The 22,206-nt window shown below is 42.8% G+C and overlaps 1 protein-coding gene across 1 annotated transcript in view; it reads left to right on the top strand.

Annotated features, from left to right (window-relative positions):
• The window catches only part of PHLPP1 (PH domain and leucine rich repeat protein phosphatase 1), a 272,841-nt gene that overhangs the window by 247,495 nt on the left and 3,140 nt on the right, over positions 1-22,206 (top strand). The window contains 1 exon segment of the mRNA XM_073630923.1: positions 13,756-13,765. Within this exon segment, the coding sequence (XP_073487024.1) occupies positions 13,756-13,765 (10 nt within the window).

Raw genomic sequence — 22,206 nt, 5'->3', positions numbered from 1 at the left:
GGTTTCTAAAGCAATGGAGGCATTTTAAGCAATTTCTGGATTTAAATGGTCTCACATTTGAGGAAAACAAGCTGTATACCATATAAAATACACTAAATATTCTAAGGCATGAATTTCAAAATAATGCAGTTATTCCCCCTCAATGCCACTTTAAAAGATTGCATAGTGCTGTATGTAGCATTGTCTGTCATTTATTTTCTTAGCGTGTGGTGTAGCACACAGCAGATATTTGTGTCCTCTAAAATAGGAAGGTTTTGATAAGATGTAAATTAAATGTCAAAGCTGTAGAGATTTGTTGATCAGGGCTAGAATGCAAGGCATTCAACACTTATTGGAATGATGTGAAGATACTCACCCTGTGCTCATGTCCCAGCATCACAAGCAGCTCTCATTTATCCTGTCCTCTTCTTTGTGATATTTTTCTTCCTCTTCTTGACGCCCCCCCCCCCCCCCCCCCCCCCTTATCCCGCTCAAAAAGTAATTGGAGCATAAATAACTCTGAGCTGCAGCTGGCTGAATAAAGCTGCTTTTTTAAAATGGCATCCAGAACTTTTACTTCAGTGCTAGCATTTAACCTATACAATGCCTGACAGAGTATAATGCTTTGCCACAAGATAATAGGGCCACATGATATAAAGTTTCTTAAGGGAAACCCATATTGACCATAATAACCAATCAGATTGTCACATGATTTATGCTGTAGCCGGCACAGTTGCAGCCAAGTGTTTAGCTTTCTACAAGAGTAGATATCTCGGAGAGATTGACTGAAAACAAGGTGAAACTCCTGTGCTACCAGTCAAAGTGTAAGATATTCTAAACCTAAAAGTGACCACTTATATCTGGCTGCTGCTAACACCAATTGTGTTCCCACAACTAAAACTGATAAATACCAAAAAATGTGATGCATTGGTGTCTGAATGCCAAATGGCTCTACAGTCTGTGCAAGGTGCATATATATTGTGAATACAGTTTGAGATAATAAAACATTCCACAATTATGTAATTATAAAGAATAAATAAAAAAATATATAAATTTTCCCCTTTTGCGCCGACCGTATGCAAATTTGCGTTCATGGCTTGAAGGGGTTATATCAGGATGAAGATGCGCAGGCGGTTGGCTCTTTAGTGATGACAACTGATCGGCTGTAATCCTAAAGGAGTGGGAGGGGACTTCCGTCGCCTTACCCGGGCCTCCTGTCCCATTGGGAGACTTGAGCCACCAGCCGGCGTGTCCGCCGGCTAGGCTGAGACGCGAACAAAGCTGGATTCAGCTCTGATTGGGTCTCCGATGTAAAATCCCGGAAGCGACATTGCGACGTCACTTCTAGTTTACTCGGCTGCCAATGGTGCCAATTAAAAAAAAAAAAAAAAAAAAAGACAGTATTCAGAATCGCCTATTATGGCAAGCTGAATACATTTAAGTGCAAAGGAGGGATTTGGGGTCTTAGACCCCTGATCCTTCCATAAAGAGTACCTGTCACCACCTATTACTGTCACAAGGGATCTTTACATTCCTTGTGACAGCAATAAAAATGACAAAAAATTATTTTTTCTAAAGGGACAATGTAAAAAAAAAAAAACATTTTTAAAGCACCCCCGTCCCTGCGTGCTCGCGCAACAAATAAAACGCATATGTAAGTCTCGTCGCAAAAATACAATGTTCAAATCAAAAGACCTCCTCTAACTCGAACCTGGTAATCGGTAAAACTTTTAACCAGTTAAGGACCAGGCCTCTTTTTTTTAAATGTGGTGTTTACAAGTTAAAGACCGTTTGGATTCTTTGCTAGAAAATTACTTGGAACACCCAAACATTATAGACTGATGGCTATTCTCAGACTGCTGGCTGTTCTCCGAGGGGGGCTGTGCAAGCCCTGTTGCTGTAGAGGATATTCCCGTACTGAGCCTGTTTTCAGGGGTTTTATTCAAACCTGTTCAGTCTACAGGATGGAGGGCATGGTACATGCCTGATGGGGGTACAGTAGTTCAGGATGGAGTCCATCCACACAGCGGTGGCACTCCTTTGTCATGGGGACTTTCTGGTTTCTATCGACGCCACAAATGCTACTTACGCATTCTGCTATGTGTCCGTCACCAGCACCTCCTAGTTTTTTTGCTGTGGGTGCGGAGCATTATGAGCGTGTGGTGTTGCCCCTTTGATTCTGGCCACCGCTCCTCGGGTGTTCACTAGGTGTTGGCCCTGGATCTGGTGTGGTTACATCAGTGGGGGTTTGCGATCCTTGGCTGCCTGGACAATCTTCTTCTCCGACTCCTCAACTACTCCGAGGAGCACCGTAATTCTTATACAAACCTTGACTGATTTCAGCAAAGACTATACTTTGGGATGTCTGCTTGGCTCTGCCAGATTGTTGCATTATCTGAGCCTGACCCGGGCTTCAGCTCTGGCCAGTGTGTTTCTTCTTCCGGACAATACTCCGGAAGTTGCATGCTGCGTTTTTTTTTCATTTACTGTCCAGCAGGTGGGCGGCTCTGCGGATCTGCATGTGGGGTTGGGTCCGATGATATCTGTTTTTTGGAGGCAATTGCATTTGCATAGTTCCATACAAGCTCCATCCTGGCATAATGGGACGAATGCCCAGGGTCTCTGGACAATCGGATTCGGCTGAGTCAGGCAACCAGAGTTTTCCCTAGTCTGGTGGCCTCGCTATCTGGTTCGGTGGGGTATATCCTTTCTCTCCTTGTATTGAACAGGGTGACCACCAATGCCAGTCTGTCCGGGTGGGGAGAGGTCCTAGGACTGAGCTCTACTCAGGGTTGTTGGATGTTGATGAAATACGCACTACCAAGTAATATCTTGGAACTTCATGCGAACAGACTAGTCTGGATCATGGAAGGGTCGACTTTGGGGCTCCTGGGTATGGTTCCAGTCGGGCAAGGCAATGGCGGTGGCTTATGTCTTTCGCCAGGGCAGGCCAAGATAGGCTGTTGGCCCTGGCTGTTGCCAGTATCCTCCAGTGGGGAGAGCCTCTCGTTCCGGCCCTTTCTGGCATATGCTTTCCAGGGGTAGAATACTGTAAAATGGATACCTCAGTTGGTTAGGGTTGGACCACGGGGTGGGCTCTTCGCGGGGCAGTGGTTCATTGTATTTGTCTCCGCTGTGGCTCCCCTGAGGTAGCGTCCTGGTTCAACAGGATGGTACCAAGGTTACTGGCGAGGTCGCGGGAGCTTCTGGTGGCTCTTGTGACCCACGTTTGCTCTATGCCTTTCCTTCTCTCCAGCCTTTGCGGTGTCTTCTTGGCAGGATCACAGCTGTGGGGATTCCAGTCATTCCATTGGATCCGGTTGGGTCCCGGTGGTCTGGGTACACCTACCGGGTGCACCCGGTCGCCAACGTTTTCCTGGGCAACTGCCTCTCAGGAAGAACCTACTGTCTCATGGACTGTTCTTTCATCCTGTTTTTAGAGTCGCTGGTTTTTAATGGCCTGGCTGTGATGAGCCAGGTGCTGCGGTTTCCAACACTGTTGATGGGGGGAGGGTAGAAGAAACGGGCCCTGATTACCATCGAGGCCCAGGTGTCAGCCTGGGTGGTCTTCTTCAGCGTCTCCTGGTCTCGCACTTCCTGGTGTTTATCTTTTTTTTCCCAAGAGTTAGGCGTCTGTTTCCACCAGTGCGGTTCTTCTACTGCCGTGGGATCTGAACTTGGTAACTTTGGTTCTCTAGAAGCCTCTCTATCTCTCTGTCAAGATATTCGGGAGTTTCCAATACTTACTCTGGTGGAAGGTGGTCTCTTGGTGGCTATCGCCTCCGCTCACAGGGTGTCAATAAGTGGGGGGGGGGGCGTTATCTTGTCTTTCACCTTACCCAGGTTAGGGTGGTGCTTTGCCCTTTTTTACAGGGTTTGTTCCTTGGATTTCCATTTGAATAAGGACATTGTGTTGCTTTCTTGTGTCCCTGGTCAGCACTTTCCAAGGAATTTGCCTTATATGCCCTGAAGGGGTATTGGCAGACGGGCCAAGAAAGGGGCGTTCTGTTGTTTTTTTTTTTCTGTGACCCTTCTCTGGATGGAGGGCTATTTTGTCAAGAATCGGGGGCCTGTTTTCCTGTTACGGCGCTTTCTTCTTGGGCGCTTAGGGCTTCTTGGGCCTTCGGTCATCATGCGTCCGTTGTGCAGGTTTAGTGTACATGCTCACAAGTCTACAAAGTGAACGGGTTGGCATCTGCGGATGCCTCTTTTGGCCGCAAGTTTTTTGCAGGCCGCTGGTTAGAGGGTCTATTCCCTCTTTGAAGGGGTATCGTTCAGGTTGGTTTCCAGCGTGTCCTGGGTGAAGTTCCTGTTACCTAGTTGGCTCTTGTATTAGCCTTGGGATTTTTCATTCTCCCACCCCTGATGTTGGCTCTGCTTTGGGACGTCCCTATCGTTATGAAGGCTGTGTCTGTCAATGAACGAATGAGAAAATTCAAGTTGCAAGTTCACTGCAGTTGGCTAAAAAAGTAGAACGCCAAACTGGGGAGATAGTTTCCCCTGACACAATACAGCGTACACTGCAGAGGAATGATATGCATTGGTGTCGTCCACGAAGGAAGCCTCTCCTAAAGTCCATGCACAAAAAAAGCCTGCCTAGAATTTGCCAGGACCCATGCTGAAAAATAGGATTTTTTACTTACCGTAAAATCCATTTCTGAGTTCATTGACAGACACAGCACCCACTCCTCTATGGAGTTCTTTTGATACTTCTATTACTGCTTGCTACTAAACTGAATAGAGCAGGGAGTGGGTTATATACTGACTAAGGACGGCCCATGGGCGTAGACAGGTGATTGTTTGCTTTTTTTGTTCTGCCTAGTCCTACTCCTAATAGAGGCAATATAACCCTATCGTTATGAAGGCTGTGTCTGTCAATCAACTCAGAGAAATGAATTTTACGGTAAGTAAAAAAAATCCTATTTTTCATGCATATCGTTCCTCTGCAGTGTACGCTGTATTTTGTCAGGGGAAACTATCTCCCCAGTTTGGCGTTCTACTTCTTTAGCTAACTGCAGTGAACTTGCATGGTGATTTTCTTCAACCCTTCTTATCAGAAGACGCTGCTGTTGAGGTGTTAACCTCCATGGATGTCTCTGTGAGGTGATTGCAGTTCCATCTTTGTTACATTTTTGTATCACTTTTGCTACAGTATACTGACTGATGAGTAAAGCTTTCCTGATCTTCTTTTAGCCTTCACCTTTCTTGTGTAAAGAAATTATTTTCTTTCTCAGGTGTTGACATTTCTCTTCCATGTAGTGCCATTGCTGACAGCATGAAATGGGAAGGGGTTTTCTTTAAGTAACGCCCTTTTATAATCCTCTGTCTGCTGGGCACCTGTTTGTTGAATAATTAAACCTACTTGTAGTTGAATTCTTGTTAGGAGAAAAGTTACATTTTAGACAAAATCCTAAGACTTTCATTGGGCTGTATTCATTTTTGCAACATCATCTTAAATAAATTTGTTAGGAAAAATACTTTTTTGTGTGTCAAATTAACAAATCTTGGTTGCAATCAATGGCCCACATTTGTGGGAGTATTTGGTAGTATAGTGTCCCATAAAGACAACCAAATCCTAATAAGAATTCAACTACAGGTAAGTGTAACTATTCATTAAACAGGTGTCCAGCATACCATTATAAAAGCGCCTCTTCCCATTTCATGCTGTCAGCAATGGCACCACATGGAAGAGGAATGTCACAAGGCCTGAGAAAGAAAAAAACATTCTTTACATAAGACAGGTGAAGGCTACAAGATCAGCAAAGCTTACGGTCCCTTTCACACCAGCGGACCGATTGGGTCCCACCTGTCAGTTTTTCAGGCAGACCCAATCAGATCGCCTATTGTCCTCTATGGGGCAGCGGATGTCAGCGGACAATTTTGGAAATTGTTCTTGTGTTTATTGATTTAAAATCTTAATTTTCAAAAGGGGTGTACTCATTTATGCTGAGCACTGTATTCTTACATGTAAAATTTAAGATCAAAAGAACCTACTTGTGAATACAGGAGCTGGTCTATAGAATGTATATAAAGGCAAATAAAGATAGATGAGATGGCAACACATATCCACCATCTAACAGAGGCAAAATATTCACTGTAAACTTATATCGAAAAGAAATGGGTACCATATTAAAAAAAAAGTGGGTAAAACGCAAAAATCATAAAAATGAAAGGGGGGAGTGGTAAGTCACCCTCAAAGAAAGAAGATGGTTAAGAGTGTCTAGGTTGTATAAAATCAGCATTGCAGATGGTCTACTCAGTAGTACATCAAGAATAACAGCACAATATACCCAATAGTCCATCCAGGCTATTGGCGCATTAGAGCAACTAGAGTGTGAGTTGGAGAAAAAAACAATAGCATAAAGAAAAATATATACTGCGTGCAAGCAGATGTTGTGCTAGCAAGATTTGAGGAAATGTGAGTGATTTTGCACAACAGCCCTTTTAGAAGTAGAATGTAGCTCCACTAGCAAGTGTCTCGCTAAAATGGCGTAAAAGAAAAAGCCAGTGCTCCAAGTTTAACCACTTGCCACCCAGACCAATTCTGACATTTCTCTCCTACATGTAAAAATCATAATTTTTTTTTGCTAGAAAATTACATAGAACACCCAAACATTATATAATTTTTTTTTAGCAAAGACCCTAGAGAATACAATGGCGGTTGTTGCAACTTTTTATCTCGCACAGCATTTGCGCAGCAATTTTTCCAACGCGTTTTTTTGGGGGAAAAAATTTTATGCTTTAAAAAAAAAAACAGTAAAGTTAGCCCAATGTTTTTGCTTATTGTGAAAGATGAAGTTACGCCGAGTAAATAGATACCTAACATGCCACGCTTCAAAATAGCACACGCTCGTGGAATGCGCCAAAGTTCGGTACTTAAAAATCCCCATAGGCGACGCTTGAAATTTTTTCACTGGTTACATGTTTTGAGTTAGAGGAGGTCTAGGGACAAAATTATTGCTCTCGCTCCAACGTTCGCGTCGATACCTCACATGTATGGTTTGAACACCGTTTTCATATGTGGGCGGGACTTACGTATGCATTTGCTTCTGCGTGCAGGGACAGGGGCGCTTTAAAAAAAAAAAAAAACATTTTATTGTTACTTATACTTCCTTTTTTTTTAGTTTGACACTTTTGAAAAAAAAAAAAAATTCGATCACTTGTATTCCTATTACAAGGAATGTAAACATCCCTTGTAATAGGAATATGACATAACAGGTCCCCTTTACAGTGAGAAATGGGGTCAATAAGACCCCACATCTCACCACTAGGCTGGGAAGCCTGAAATGAAGAAAAAAAATATACCGATCATGGCTTCCCAGCCGAGGCGGCGCTGTTTTTTTGCATGCAGAGGCTGGGCGTGACATCATAACATCACGCCCAGCCTCCGACGATCATGGAGACTCTGGCGGCCATCTGGTCCGCCGGAAATCTCTATGATCAACATCCGGGGCCGGCAGATCCATTCTCTGACTCACCTATCGTAGGTAGAAGCACCAATGGGAGGGGGGGTGTCCCCTCTCGCCTCACGTAAGAACAATCAAGCGACGGAACAGCTGCTATGATCATTCTTATGGTGTAGGGAATCGCCGGCTGAAAATGGCAATATCTGATGTCTGTAGCTACAGGCATCATTCAGATATCCCTGCTCAGTCCATGACGTCATATGATGGTGGGTGGGCGGCAACAGGTTAAAGGTGGTGACAAGCTCTTGCTCATAGGACCACCCATGAGTGTGGAGAAAGCCACACCTGTGTTAGTTGTATTCTAACTGACGTATTAGATCGTGTTAGATTCCTTTGAGAGTCAAATGACTGCTATCTGGTTGCTGGAATATCGGCCTCCTTTAATAATTTCGAGTCTTCCTAAATCAACCACACAGTTCAGTTTTTTTGTCATTTGCAAAGGAGAGGTGGTACTCTCGCCTCTCATGCCATTGTGTTTTTTACCCAGTCAGCTGGCAGTATTTGTCAGTCGTTAGTCACTGTGTGTCAGCATGATAGTTTGTGTGTGCTACTACTTCTTAGGCGCCTTTCACACAGACGGCTATTCTGCCGCAGTTAAAAGCATGTTTTTTTTCCTGTGGAGTTGAAGACTCCAGGCACTGCGATCAGCTGCATTTGCACAGTGTGATTAGCTGCGGGCGCGTTTGGCAGCGGTTTGCCATTTCCATGGCAACCCGACAGGGTGCCGACTCGCACTGTTTGGTATGAATCTTGAGGGGGAACTCCACGCCAAATTTTAAATAAAAAAATGGCGTGGGTTCCCCCCCCCAGGGGCATACCAGGCCCTTCGGTCTAGTATGGATTTTAAGAGGAACCCCTACACCGAAAAAACGGCGTGGGGTCCCACCCAAGATCCATACCAGACCCATATCCGAGCACCGAAGGGCCTGGTATGCCGCTGGGGGGGAACCCACGCCATTTTTTTAATTAAAATTTGGCGTGGGGTTCCGCCTCAAGATTCATACCAAACAGTGTCGGGCATTGGCGGGGATCCGAGTCGGATCCCCGTGCTTGTCGCTCATTGGGAAAGGAAAAATCATTTTTCCTTTCCTGATGAGCAGCTCGGCGCTGTTATCCGCAGCTGACACAGTGCACTGCGATTACCTGCGGTTATGTGCGGATAGCTGCGCTAAATTGCTCCTGGATGCAGTCAATTCTATTTTTTCTATCCGCACAGAACCGCATGTATCTAATTCGCAGCTAAACGCAGTGTGTGAATGGGGCCATAGGAAAGCATTGTGTGCTTTTAGCTGCAGTAGAAAATTAGAAAATCCGCAGCTAAAAGCACCATTCTATCCGTCCGTGTGAAAGGGGCCTTCTAATTGTAAGTCTCCTGCTGTTTTTATTTTAATAACCCCACCCCCTCTTCAATCCTTAATCTTCCCTACGTGGCAGTTTCTTTTGTGCTTCTTGCTTGTGTTCAACAAACTGGACAGCTCACCTCACCATGCATTTGTATTCCTCTTACATGTCACCCCTGATCCCACGTTAAAAATGCTCTTTGCACATAAGGGTCTTTTTTAGGATGCAGTTACTTAAAGTAGTTTATTGTAGTTCTAATTGAATAAACCTTTGTCATGACCTCACAATTCGTGTGGACTTATGGTTCCTCACTTGATGAACCATTTACACCTTTGTAGTGCATTGTGGTAATACACGACAAGTACATTACCATGTTGTGCCATTCATTTTGAATTGTACCGCAACACTAAAGCAGTGCAACGCAACACATCACTACCATGTGTTCTGTGTGTTACATCCAAAAACAAATGACGTGTCCTTTTTTTTTTTTTTTTTTTTTTTTTTTTTTTCTTTTTTTTTTTTTTTTCAGTTTTGGTACATCACCAGGCCCTTTCCTTTGTTATGGATCATTGTTATGTAAAGCCAGGCACGCACTACAGTTTTCTTTTTTTTTTTTTTTTTCTTCCTGCAACCTGCTGGAAAAAACTGTCAGCTCCGGTAAGCCGCTTTACTAACCATGCGAGGTTAGTCTTGCAATCTCCCCCGCTGAGCTGTTGCGTCCCAGCTCTTCAGGACCTCCTTCTCAGGAAGCCCTTAAAGGCTCAAAATCTGAGACGGCTAAGCCCTCTGAAAAACCTTCCATCTGTGAACTCCAGCTTCCATATGTATAGAGGCCGATTGTGAAGCCTGGCAGTTCCCTGGGTAGTTCCCTGGGTAGTTTGGCTTTCACACTGGATCAGTGCGCTAGCAGGACGGGAAAAAAAGTCCTGCTAGCAGCATCTTCGGAGCGGAGTGTATACCGCTCCTTCACCACTCCTGCCCATTGAAATCAATGGGACAGCGCAGCTTTACCACTGGCAAAGCGCCTCTGCAGAGGCACTTTGCGGTGGTTTTTAACCCTTTCTCGGCCGCTAGTGGGGCGTAAAACAGCCCCGCTAGCAGCCGAATACCGACGGTAAAGCGCCGCTTACAATAGCGGCGTTTTACCGCCGACCCCGCCCCAGTGTGAAAGGGCCCTGTTGTACACCACAGGCGTCCACTGCCTACTCAGTGCTCCCAAACTGTGAGCAACTGTATCTGATGAATTTAAATAAAACATTAATTTTGCAGCGTGTCCAGTGTAAATGAATGAATGGGTAACTAAAAAGACCAATCTAGTACATTTTCTTATCACAAGAAAAGATGTAATTTTACAACCTAATGAATAAATACCATAATTTATGTAGCCTAGAACAAATCTATTCACCCAGGTAAATAACAGTAAAACGCAAAATTAAAAATTAATATTCACCACTTCACCCCCGGAAGATTTGGCTGCTCAATGACCAGGCCATTTTTTGCGATACAGCAGTGCGTCGCCTTAACTGACAATTGCGCGCTCATGCGATGCTGTACCCAACAAAATTGACGTCCTTTTTTTCCCACAAATAGAGATTTCTTTTGGTGGTATTTGATCACTTCTGCGGTTTTTATTTTTTGCACTATAAACAAAAGGGCGACAATTTTGAAAAAAAAAATTTACTTTTTGCTATGATAAATATTACATATTTAAAAAAAAAAAAGTTTAGGCCGATATGTATTCTACATATTTTTGGTAAAAAGAAATGCTATATTGATTGGTTTACACAAAAGTTATAGCATCTACAAATTAGGGAATAGATTTATGGCATGTTATTTTTTTTTTACTAGTAATGATGATGCGATTTTTATCAGAACTGCGATATTGCGGCACACAGATTTACACACACAGATCCCGGTTCTCGCTCTGTCACGAGCGATCACTGGGCAGTCGCATTGGCTCCGGGCACACGCTGCGTGCGCCCTTAGTGGCCAAAAGGCGAAGCGACGTAAGGTAACGTCTATTTGCCCAGCTGAGCCAACATGCCGCAGTAAAACTACGGCGGCTGGTCCAGAAGTGGTTAATAAAGTCAATAACCAGTCCTTAACAGCAAAAGGTCTACAAATGTCTGCCCTATTTAATGCATAAATTGCTGGCTACTAGCTATAAAAATGCACCCTGAAATATATTTATATAGTGATACAGTAAAATAAAACCGTGTATATTACTAAAATGGAGTAAATTAAGAAATGTATGTACATTAGAAGAACATTAGACAATATGTTGAAAGGTGTGTATATATATATATATATATATATATATATATATATATATATATATATATATATATATATATTCATTCTCCACACACACACATCCCACCCACCCCTATCTCTCGACCTCCCTTGATCTATACATCTATTCTTAAAATCTTATTATCTAGCTATCTTGAATACCTAATTTTATCATTGGACGTTAACTCATTGTACACCTCTATTCCTCATGAAGTAGGTCTTACAGCGTTCGGTCCCTTCTTAGCTAAAGAATCCCTATTACATTTAACACCCAATTATTTATTTAATTTTCTACTTTTATTTACCAGGGGTAAATATATTTATTATATGCTATATCAATTGCTTATTCATAATAACAATCAAAAGTATGTGGCGCTAATCTAGGTGTACCCCTCATAATAAATCGAACTTTCAAATAACATAAATCTCAATACTTCCTTAATAGACAATACTCAATACTTCCTTGATAAGCAATACTAACTACTCCCAATAGGGGGCTGCCAAACCAACTAAAATATTAAATACTGGTGGTCATTTCAAATAGAAATATAAAAATAAATCATCCAATGGATATAATATTCCTCAACCAAACTCTGTGGAAACTGTGACCAAAGGTGATTTTAAACTCAGTGATAATGACGCGTCAGGGTAGGAGGAGCCAGGTGCCGATGCTTCTCGGGGACGGCCGTACCCGGAAGCTTTTATCGTCTCTGCTGCTATTTTCTGCTGACAGTTTTGGTTTTAAATGTAAGTTACTATTTTTTACAATAAATCTGTATTGAAAGTACTTCACTATGGAAGCATCTCCTTCTTCCCTATTATCATTTTGGGGTCCTTGTGAGCGCTGGTGATTAGTAGAGAAAAATCTGACCCACGCATACCGTGTGGAAGAGGGGGACAGCTGTTGGCTCATCACCCCTTACAGAGAAACATCAACCTTCTGCTTTACTTGGCCTATTGGGGGCCGCTGATTGAGGTGAGAGGCTGGGGGAAACACCTGTGTGCTGCACCAGTTTTCAAGTGAATGAATCCAGCACTTAGTCACCTTATCGGCATGGTATTACCAACCTTTTGTACGGACATTACGAATCACACTGCATGAAGCATTATTTTCTTGGACTTTGATCACATTTTATGTCACAATTTTTGAATTATATTTAGAAATACGTAGGAGTGGGAGAGGTGTTGGATTTTGGGAGTTCATTCCAGAGTCGCATTTATATATATGCTATGCACAAATGTCACTTTTCTTGCACTTGATCACTTTTGCCTACATATGTGAAATAGAGTCGCTATTTTATATTTAATATTGCATTATAGTTGTGTGGTATTATCCACTTACCAGCAATATTTATTTTGGATATTATTTAAATAATTTTGTTTGCTTTTATTTATTATGTTGAGGAAAATTATGCACATTATATGACACTTTTTGAGGTATTGGTATTTTATTCTATAAGATTTTATTTCATCATTATCACTGAGTTTAAAATCACCTTTGGTCACAGTTTCCACAGAGTTTGGTTGAGGAATATTATATCCATTGGATGATTTATTTGTATATTTCTATTTGAAATGACCACCAGTATTTAATATTTTAGTTGGTTTGGCAGCCCCCTATTGGGAGTAGTTAGTATTGCTTATCAAGGAAGTATTGAGTATTGTCTATTAAGGAAGTATTGAGATTTATGTTATTTGAAAGTTCGATTTATTATGAGGGGTACACCTAGATTAGCGCCACATACTTTTGATTGTTATTACGTTACTTACTAGGGTGGGTGAGGCCACCCCTTATGTTGGCAGCTTCTCTAATTTTTGTTCCATCACCCATGATCCTTTGAGAGCGTGGTTGTGCGCATTAGTTCTTTATTACCTTAAATTGCTTATTCATGCGGTTGTAACATTCCATCTTTTCTTATAAAAAAATGTACTTGTAGATTGGTCTTTTTACTTGCACGTTCATTGATTTACATACTGGACACATTGCTTTTTATTGTATCACACTGTGATTTATGCAATATTATTTTATTTAAAGTCACTAGGTATGTGTCCTGTAGTCTGCTCTGCCACCCCCCCCCCCCCCATCCACCCTGTTTATAATCTGGCTTTCCCTTCTCCGTGGGTTTCTTGACAAAGGGGACGGTGCCCCTGAAACTCATTGCTGCCTGCCCATCTCTATCACTCCTGTCATTCTTTCACATTGCTTGTGGCCTTAGACAAGTCCCATCATGCCTTTACCCCTGGATGTCATCATGCTTTTGGCTGCCAGAGTCTTACTATGCCTCATGGGACTTGTAGTTCTGCAACAGCTGGAGGTCTGCTAATTGCATATCCCTGGTCTAGGTAGAAGTTTTTTTTTTTCTTTCACAAACAAGCTGATCTCTTGAAGATCCTCACCCTTGGACTTTAGGATCAAACAACATCCCTCAGTGAGATTCTCCATGAGATTCCTTGGCCTCCTGGTAGCCTCAGTTCAACTTAACGCTTCTCCAACACAACATTCTGTTGGCATAAAATAAATGCACTCCTTCTCTGGGTCTTCCTATGCTTCTTTCTAGCCAAGCAAGGAATTCTGTAGCTTGGTGAATTTCCAATCCCACCCTGGAAATTGGAAAGTTTTTTTTTTTTCCTCTCTCAGATTAATAGAAGGTGGTTACCATAGATGCTGGCTTCACAGGCTGGGAAAAGTGTTCCAATCTCCCACAGTTCAAGGAGCCGATTTACCCATGGAAGCAAAGATCCACATAAACATCCTGGGCCTCAGAGCAATAAAATTTTAGGCTTGCGTCACTGAACCCCTCTTCAGGGATACCCAATCAGGTTGCAGTCAGCAGTGCCACAGAAGTGGATCCCATCCATCTTCAGGCGGGGGTAACGGGATTTAGCCAGCCTCAAAGGAAGTCTGATCATCTCTAAGATGGAGAAACACTGTCCAGCCATCTCTACTGTTAACTTCCCAAGAGTGGACAATAAAATGGTGGATTTGCTCAGTTATTACTGCTTGGATTAGAAGGAATGGTTCTTTTATCTTGACATCGTTAGTGTCCGATGTCGGAAATGGAGGACCCCAGATGTTGACATCCTGGCCTCCAAGTCCAACAAAATACCCCAGTTTGTAGCCAGGACCAAGAATCCTTTGGCACTCGCACAGGATGCTCTGGCAGTTCTTGGACTCCATTCAGGTTATTATGCCTTCATTCCAGTGAAGGTTCTTCCTCAACATCAAATAGCCGTTGTCCGCAAAATAGACAAAGAGAAGACATCCGTGATTATCACTGCACCAAACTTGCCCAAGAGAACCTGATACACAGACATACTCAGACTTCTAGGAGACGACCCTTTGTCCGTTACCAAACAGGTTAGACTTGCAGCCTCAAGTTCCACCTGGCTTGTCAGTAACTGACTTTTAACATGGCTGTTGAAACCAAGGTCTTGAAGGGCAGGAGATATCCTTGACGCTGTCATTTTCCTCATTATTTTTAGTCTAGTGGGAACACAGACATTTCAACCCCACTGATTGTCTGGTACTTGGCATTCTGGACTGCAATTGAAACCTCACCAGAACTTGGCTCCTAACTCGTAAGGGACAACCTTTGGCTTCAATTTCCCTTGTGTCTGATGCATCATCTTGAGATCTGTTTGGTTATCTCTGCCTTGCAGCAACCACTGTTTGAACCCATTAAGGGTACCCTTGGGTGATCTCTCCTCAAAATGGCCTGGAAAAGTGGCTGTCATATTTTGCAGATGTATTTCAGTTTTAGCACCCCCAAATATATTTCATTCCATTGTCTGGATGTGGTCAGAGCTATCGCCTCTATCCTTGAAACATACTTTGTCTTGCCAGTAGGGTCTCGAAAGGACACCTTGCTTGAGTCCACTTTTGCTAGAAGACAACTCAATGCATGAGTTTTATACTCTAAAACAGTGGTTCTCAACCTTTCTAGTGCCGTGACCCCTTGATAAAATTTCCCAAGTTGTGGCGACCCCTAACAGTAAAATTATTTTCGTTGATCCTTCATTGCTGTAATTTTGCGACTGTTCTGAATCAAAATATAAATATCTGATATGCAGGATGTATTTTAATTTTTACCAATTTAACATCTTAAAGCGTAGTGATTAATCACAAAAACAATGTGTAATATATATGGCAAAATATTTATTTATAATTGACATATGTTAAAAATGAATAAAATGTTTACGACTTGCGTTTATTTTTTATTCATTGTGTATTGAACTGTATTCAGCGTATTGTATAATCATGTGAAAACAAAGCGTAACAACGGTAGCAAGCTTAGTCTTAATATAATAACCGTAAACGACATTGCTACAAAATTGATGCGAAACCATGCATCAAAAAACGAAAGCGTCATTGCGAACGCTGAGGTTGCTTCTTTCTCACCAGATCTGAAATTCTCGGGGCAGTCTTTGCAAGAGCACAACGAAGATCATCTTCTGCAACAAGTCTACTTCTGTATTTAGACTTTATAACCAACAATCTTGAAAAGCCCTTTTCACAAAGATATATGTTGTTGGAAATAGAAGAAGGCGCAACACAATCTCAGAACAGCATATGACTGCAAACGCTTGATCCAGAATTTATTAACGGACATGGAAGAGAAATCATTTTTTGCTGCATCGCTGGCAATGAGATCAATGAACTCCCCTTGTGCATTCTCAGGAACATCTTGAACTTTCACTGTGAATGGACTTCTAGCAAGTGCAAACAGGGTGTCAGGAAAATTTGGAAAGTATGATGAAATTTTATCCACAATCATTTGCAAGTGTTCTTTGACAGAACTTATTGTTTTAATCCCCTTAAGTTCAATGTCATTTTCCTCAAAGAAAGCAGATAAGTCGGGCAACATGTAAATTCTATTTTCATCCAATTTTTGTTGATAAAGTTTTATTTGGAATGATCGGATCATTTCAGACAAATCGAGGCATGTCGCATTTGGTCCTTGAAGTGATAAGCGATTTAACTCGTTCAAGATTGCAAAGATGTCAACCAAGTAAGCTACTTTCGTCAGTTCGTTTTCATTGCTGAAAAGTGCTTCAAACTGCGGTTTTACTTTCTGATTAAAAAACGTTTTTATTTCATTATGAAGTTCAAAAACACGTTTTAAAACTTTTCCTCTTGACAACCATCTCACTTCAGTGTGAAATAACAGAACATTAGCGGAAGCTTCCAATTCATTACAAAGTTTTGAAAAGTCGACTGTTTATAGCACTCTTTTACAAAATTGACGGCACTTATGACACTTTTCATAACGTCTTGCAACTCTTGTGGCAGCGGCTTCGTTGCTAGTATTTGTCGAATCGTACAGTGAGTGCCAATGGCTTTTGGTGATCCTAGCATGGCTGGAGCACCATCTGTGCAAACACCACAAACCTTTTCCCAAGAGATCTTGTGTTTTTTCCAAAAATGAACCAATTGTGTCAAATACATCACGTGCAATAGTTGTTTCAAGAGGTTTGCAAAAAAAAACTCCTCTTTAAAGTCACCATAATGAATATACCTCATGTAAACCAGTAACTGAGAACAGTTTGCAACATCTGCAGATTCATCAAGCTGGATGCTAAATATTCCAAGTGGCAAGTGGAGCAGATTTAATTTATTGGATTACCTGATCATCAATATCGGCAGACATGTCATCTATTCTCCTGCTAACAGTGTTGTTAATTAATGAAATTGCACTCAATTCCATTACAAATTCAGCTCCAATCATAACTCGAACAGTCTTTGACTGCTGGCAACAGCAAATCCTCAGCAATAGTGTGAGGTTTCTTGGCTCTAGCGATTCTGAGAGTCACCAAATATGAAGCTTCAACGGCTGCTAGGTTTTGCTTGTGGTACTTGCCGCTAGTATCAAGTCTGCTTTTCTTAACACCATCAGCTTTGTTTTTAAATTACTGGATATCCTTGCCAGCAAAGCTCGGATGCTTGGATTCAAAATGACGTTTCAGTTAGTTATGCTACATAGATTCGGCTGATAGAACTTTATTACAAATAATGCATTGTGGTTTCTCAATTCCTGCTGCAATTATTGAAGTAAAACCATACTTGAAATATCTTCTGTAGCTTCTCTTAAGGTTCTTCTCTCTATGATCCATTATCATGGGCTCGCTGATAAAAATATAATGGCTTCAATAACAGACTATTATTAGCACTTAAGACTCCCCCCATCCCAAGATCTCACCCATGTCTCTTGCCTTACACATCTACAGACAGAATTAAAAAAGTTAAATTCCCTCTCAAAAATCCATGTGCTCAGCCATATAGCTTTACATCATAGCGGACCACAGCAAGTTCTTAGCGTGAGTCTGATCAACAAGCTGTTTATACGTAATTATAAAATCTTACCTAATTAAGACTACCCTTCCTACAGGGTGACACCGCCACTGTGTCTTTTCCCTGCAGACCATGGAGCGTTGTCACCCTCCTACACGAACAGGAAAAATAGCTGTACTGGCAGGGCCAACAGGTGATAAAACTGCTACAGGGGACTCAGATACCAAACATTGCAGTGTGATGTTAGTGACAGAGCACATCATAGACGGCAGTGTTATCTTACCTAGAGTTCCACCTGAAGGCATTAGTAGCAAGGTTGAGTACAGCAGGAGAACACTGCCTGGGAGTCTCCATGGAGGAAGCAGCCATGTGGGCTGGGTAGTTCAGTCAGAGGACTGAAGAGCATGCCTGATGGGACTGGGAGCAGTCTGGGATGGATGCAAGGTCAGTCCGAAGGACTGGAGTGGGCAGGAGAAAGGGGCAGCTGCAGCCAGGATGGCTGGCAGTGCCTGAAGAGGTGGTACTGGACTCAGTAGCCACAAGTGATATCTAGCACAGGGACATTTTTGCTACACTAAAGGGGTCGGTGCCTCTGCCTGCAAAGGGTGGTTCTCTCTATCTGGCTGTGCCAGTTTGTGCCAGATCAACCAAAAATTGTGCCAACTGATTCTGGGACCTGTAGTTCTAAGAGTTTGTGCTGGAGGAAGTGGAGAGTTTCTGCAAGCAAGAGTTGTGCAGAAGGAATGTACATAATTTTGGTCCTAATCTTACTATCCTTTGATCAAGTGGGCATCCTATATTCCCAATCCCCATCCAAGTTTAACCCCTAAATAAAACAACACAAACAACTTCTGGACTGCTCTCTGACTCTAAATGCGGTGAAGTGTGTGGTGTGCCTGGCTGGGCAGGAAGAGATCCGGGAAGCGGTGTGCAGAGTCCATGTACCGGGGAGAGGAGTGCGGAGTGTATAATATTGACCCCGGGAGACATAAGCTGCACAGACAAGAGGAGACCATTATAGGAACTATTAAGACCCACCTAAAGGGCCACTATCCCCCACCAGAAAAGCTCTGTTAAATCATATTTGGGCAAGATAACAGCCAGCCCAGAGCACTTCTTGTTTGTGATCTATATTGTCCATGGGAGAAGATCCCTTTACCAATACTTTGCACAGAGCATTTTAGTGACACCCTATAGGTTTTTATTAGTACACAAGAATAACTGCGCCAACCTATGTGTAAAATATTATAAATGATAACCTGATGTGACTATGCAAGAAAAAAAATATTATGGAACAAGACATATCATATATAAACGTCTCAGTTTCCTCAAAGTGGTTTTTCAGTGCCAGTGCTAGATATACAAAGTGTATAGCACCCAAACATGTATCTAGCACTGGCACGGAATAACCAATTTTGAGGAACCAACTGTGACTTTTATATATAAATGACATGTATTGTTCCATAAATTTTTTTTTTTCACAATCTATATATTTATTGCGCCGGTGACACACAGTACAAAAATGCTTTTATTAACTAGTGTCTTTGACTTACCAAAGTCACTCAGGTGTTCCGTCAGAATCAGCAACCCGTCTGTTAACCGGAAGTGACGTTTTGTCGCCGCCATCTTGGTACAAAGCAAGGCAGCAGATCACAGTAAGGATACAGTTAGAAGTCGGCAAGCGGACATCTTTTTATACCCACCAAAGTCTTGTATTTTACACTTATTTTTACTAGTAAACTGAGTTTATATACTATAGTTTACAGGTAAAAATATGTGTAAAACGCAAGACTTCGGTGGGTGTAAAAAGTTGTCCGCTTGCCGACTTGTAACTGTAGCCTTACTGTGGACAAGAGTACCAAGATGGCGACGGAACGTCACTTCCTCACAGTCTCTCCTCTCCCAGAAGTGACGTCTCGCTGGCCGAGACGAACAGACTCCAGCATACACACAGTAACTTCGGGTCAGTCTCAGCCAGCTTTCCAGATTGGACCAGCATTCGCGACCCTCTGGCGAATCGGCAATCGACACCCCCCCAGGGTTGCCCTAAAGGCTGAGATACTTCAGTATCCTTACGTGCTCACTGCACCAGTGGGGGTTTGCTGGGTGTTCCACCATCAAACATCTGCTGCCCAGTTTTGAAAGGCTATCCTTTGGTCCTCTGACCTTACCTTCTCTAAGGTGGATGTCCAGACCTCTGTGGATGCAGGTTTCAACCACCAGAGCTCTTTCAGTGCCATCCTGAGTTGGCTCCATGACAGTGGCGGCTAGTGTTTTTTTTTTTTTTTTTTTTTTTTTTTATATTTGGGGGAGGGGAGGCAGTGAACACCCCCCCCCCCCCCCCCCGGTCTGCCCGGCACTTACCCCATCTGGGCAGCAGGCAGCGTGCATTGGGCAGCGACTCCTGTGTCCCTTTCCTCCTCCATGGCGGCTGTGTGTCTCCTCCCCTCCTCCTAGGCGTCCAATAGGATCGCCTATTCTTTCAGCCAATTGGGTGAATGGCACCAGACCCACTTCCTGATTGGCCAGGAGGATAGAATATTCATTTGCTCTTCTAACACACCTGGGTGGGCTGTGAGCGCATTCTCTGCGCCCCGAGACGCCCTGTTTTTAAGCCTGTTAGAGCCCTTGGCTCTAATCAGTGCTTCAAAAAAACACACCCGCCATTATAATTCATGCACCCAGCATCCTGCAAGGGGCTGGATGCATGGATAGCAGGGGGTCGGTGCCCGTTCGCCCTTAATGGATGGGCCACCCCTGGTCCTTGACCCTTTTTTTTATGTTAGGCACAAATGTCTAGTTACCCACTGCTTGGTAATGTCTAGTTACCCACTTCCCAGGGTCTGTGAATATCCAGTGTCATGTACTGTTTGATTATGATAAAAGGAATTTTGTTTTGCCTGTAAACTTTGTACATTGGAGTACAAGACACAGGCCACCCTCCCATCTGTTTCTGTTAATCTGCATTGCTTGCTAAAAACTGAGGTCTGTAGGAGTTAGGAAGGGTTTTAGGGGTACACCTAGGGGTGTGTCTAAAAGCTTTGCCAGTGTCCTTTCACCTGAAGGTAGCAGCCTATAGCTCATAAACTTCCAGCCCGTGTCCTGTATTGTACTCTGACATTTACAGGCAAGAAATTTCCTTTATTAAACCTTCCAGTAAAATCTGTTACCCGGTGTACAGAGATCAGAACCCACTCCTTCTGATCTCCTTATTGCTTGCCACAAAACTGAGGCTATTTGGAGTGGGAGGGTTTATATAGGGGAATGTCCTTTTTTTCTTTTTTTAGCCAGTGTTCAGTCACCTGAAGGTCACTGCATATAACAGTCACAATGATTTAAAGAAGCCTGTTTCCTGTACTGTGCTCCAGGAAAACAACATTAAAGTGGTGCTCTGGCCAAAATTATGCTTTTTAAATAAAAATACCCCTATAATACACAAGCTTAATGTATTCTAGTAAAATTAGTCTGTAAACTAAGGTCTGTTTTGTTAGTTTATAGCAGTAGTTTGTTATTTTATAAACTTACAGCAGGCCGTGGCCATCTTAAGTGTGGGCATCTGAAGCCAGACTGTATTTCTTCCTGGATCTCATCCTTGCAGATCTCGTACATGCTCAGCGCAGCACAAGAAGTGTAATAGGTTTCAGGTCAGGTTTCCATAACAACGGCAGTGTCAGAGGAAGTTGCCGCCCCTTCCCAGAAGGCATTGCAAACAGGAAATGATGCGATGGGCCGCGGCCAGGGAGGAGGAAGTGAAAAATGAATACAGCAGATATACAGTAGGTGCTGAGAAAAAAATTTTAAATATCCAATTCGTTTACAGTGCACAGTTTAGTGAGGGATGCTGAAGAGTTGTAAAAGTGGGTGGAACTCCACTTTAAATCCTTTCTTGCTGTCCAGTGAGGGACACTGTTCCCACCCTTCTGGTCAGGCTCTTGAAAAACTGAGACATGCTGTGTAGAGTAGGGATTATAAGGGCTGGCCTACAATATTTTTTGCTAGTTGTCCAATTCTCCTGTAGAGGAGTCTCAAATTCCCATGTATCTCAATGGAATACAATACATTTTACAGTGAGTACAAATATCCTATTTTCTACGAATTGGAATTTTTATCTTATGAATTGGCATTTTACCATCTTGCATGTTTTCCTGAGGCTCCCAGTAGACTGCTTAGTGAGCTTCACAATTCTCCCAAGGTGGTAATCTTTGGGACTGGAGTCTTACACAAATGTGGATGTTAAAATAACACGAGGTAACCACTTTTGTGATCATGACGTAATATGAGGCATTTGTGAACATGAAGTAACTTCTGTGCATTTGTGATATTTCTGCATAAGTGATACAAGCAGGGCCGTCTTTAAGGCAGGGCAAAGGGGGCAGCTGCCCTGGGCCCTGTCATTGTCGTGGGGCCCAAAGCAGCTGCATCATACTTTCCAACGATCCTGGTTTAAATTCCCTTGTCCCTTGAAGTCCCGTGTTCCGATATTCAGTGTGAAGTGCTGCTACTAATGCTGCCCGGCTCTGCCCTATTGTGTACAGATGACTCACCTGCAGACCCTGTGTTTTACATGTAAATACCGGCATTCATATGTAAATTTAGATTGCATTCATATACATGTAAATAGCGGTGGCCAGCAGCATTGATATGTAAATAAAGGCGGCATTCATATGTATATCATGCCCCCCTGAGGTCATATCCACCATCACCTCTGCTAAATGCTGCCCACCGGGGAGGTAAAGAGGCATGCTTGAAAGTCTTGCTCACAACTGTGGTCATTAAGCCCAATAGCAGCAAGTTCTGCAAAGGTCGGCAAATTTGGGGGGGGGGGGGTAAATCATCTCA

Source organism: Aquarana catesbeiana, linkage group LG05 (assembly GCF_042186555.1).
Source record: "Aquarana catesbeiana isolate 2022-GZ linkage group LG05, ASM4218655v1, whole genome shotgun sequence".
Lineage (NCBI taxonomy): Eukaryota > Metazoa > Chordata > Amphibia > Anura > Ranidae > Aquarana > Aquarana catesbeiana.
This window is presented reverse-complemented; position numbering and strand designations above follow the sequence as displayed.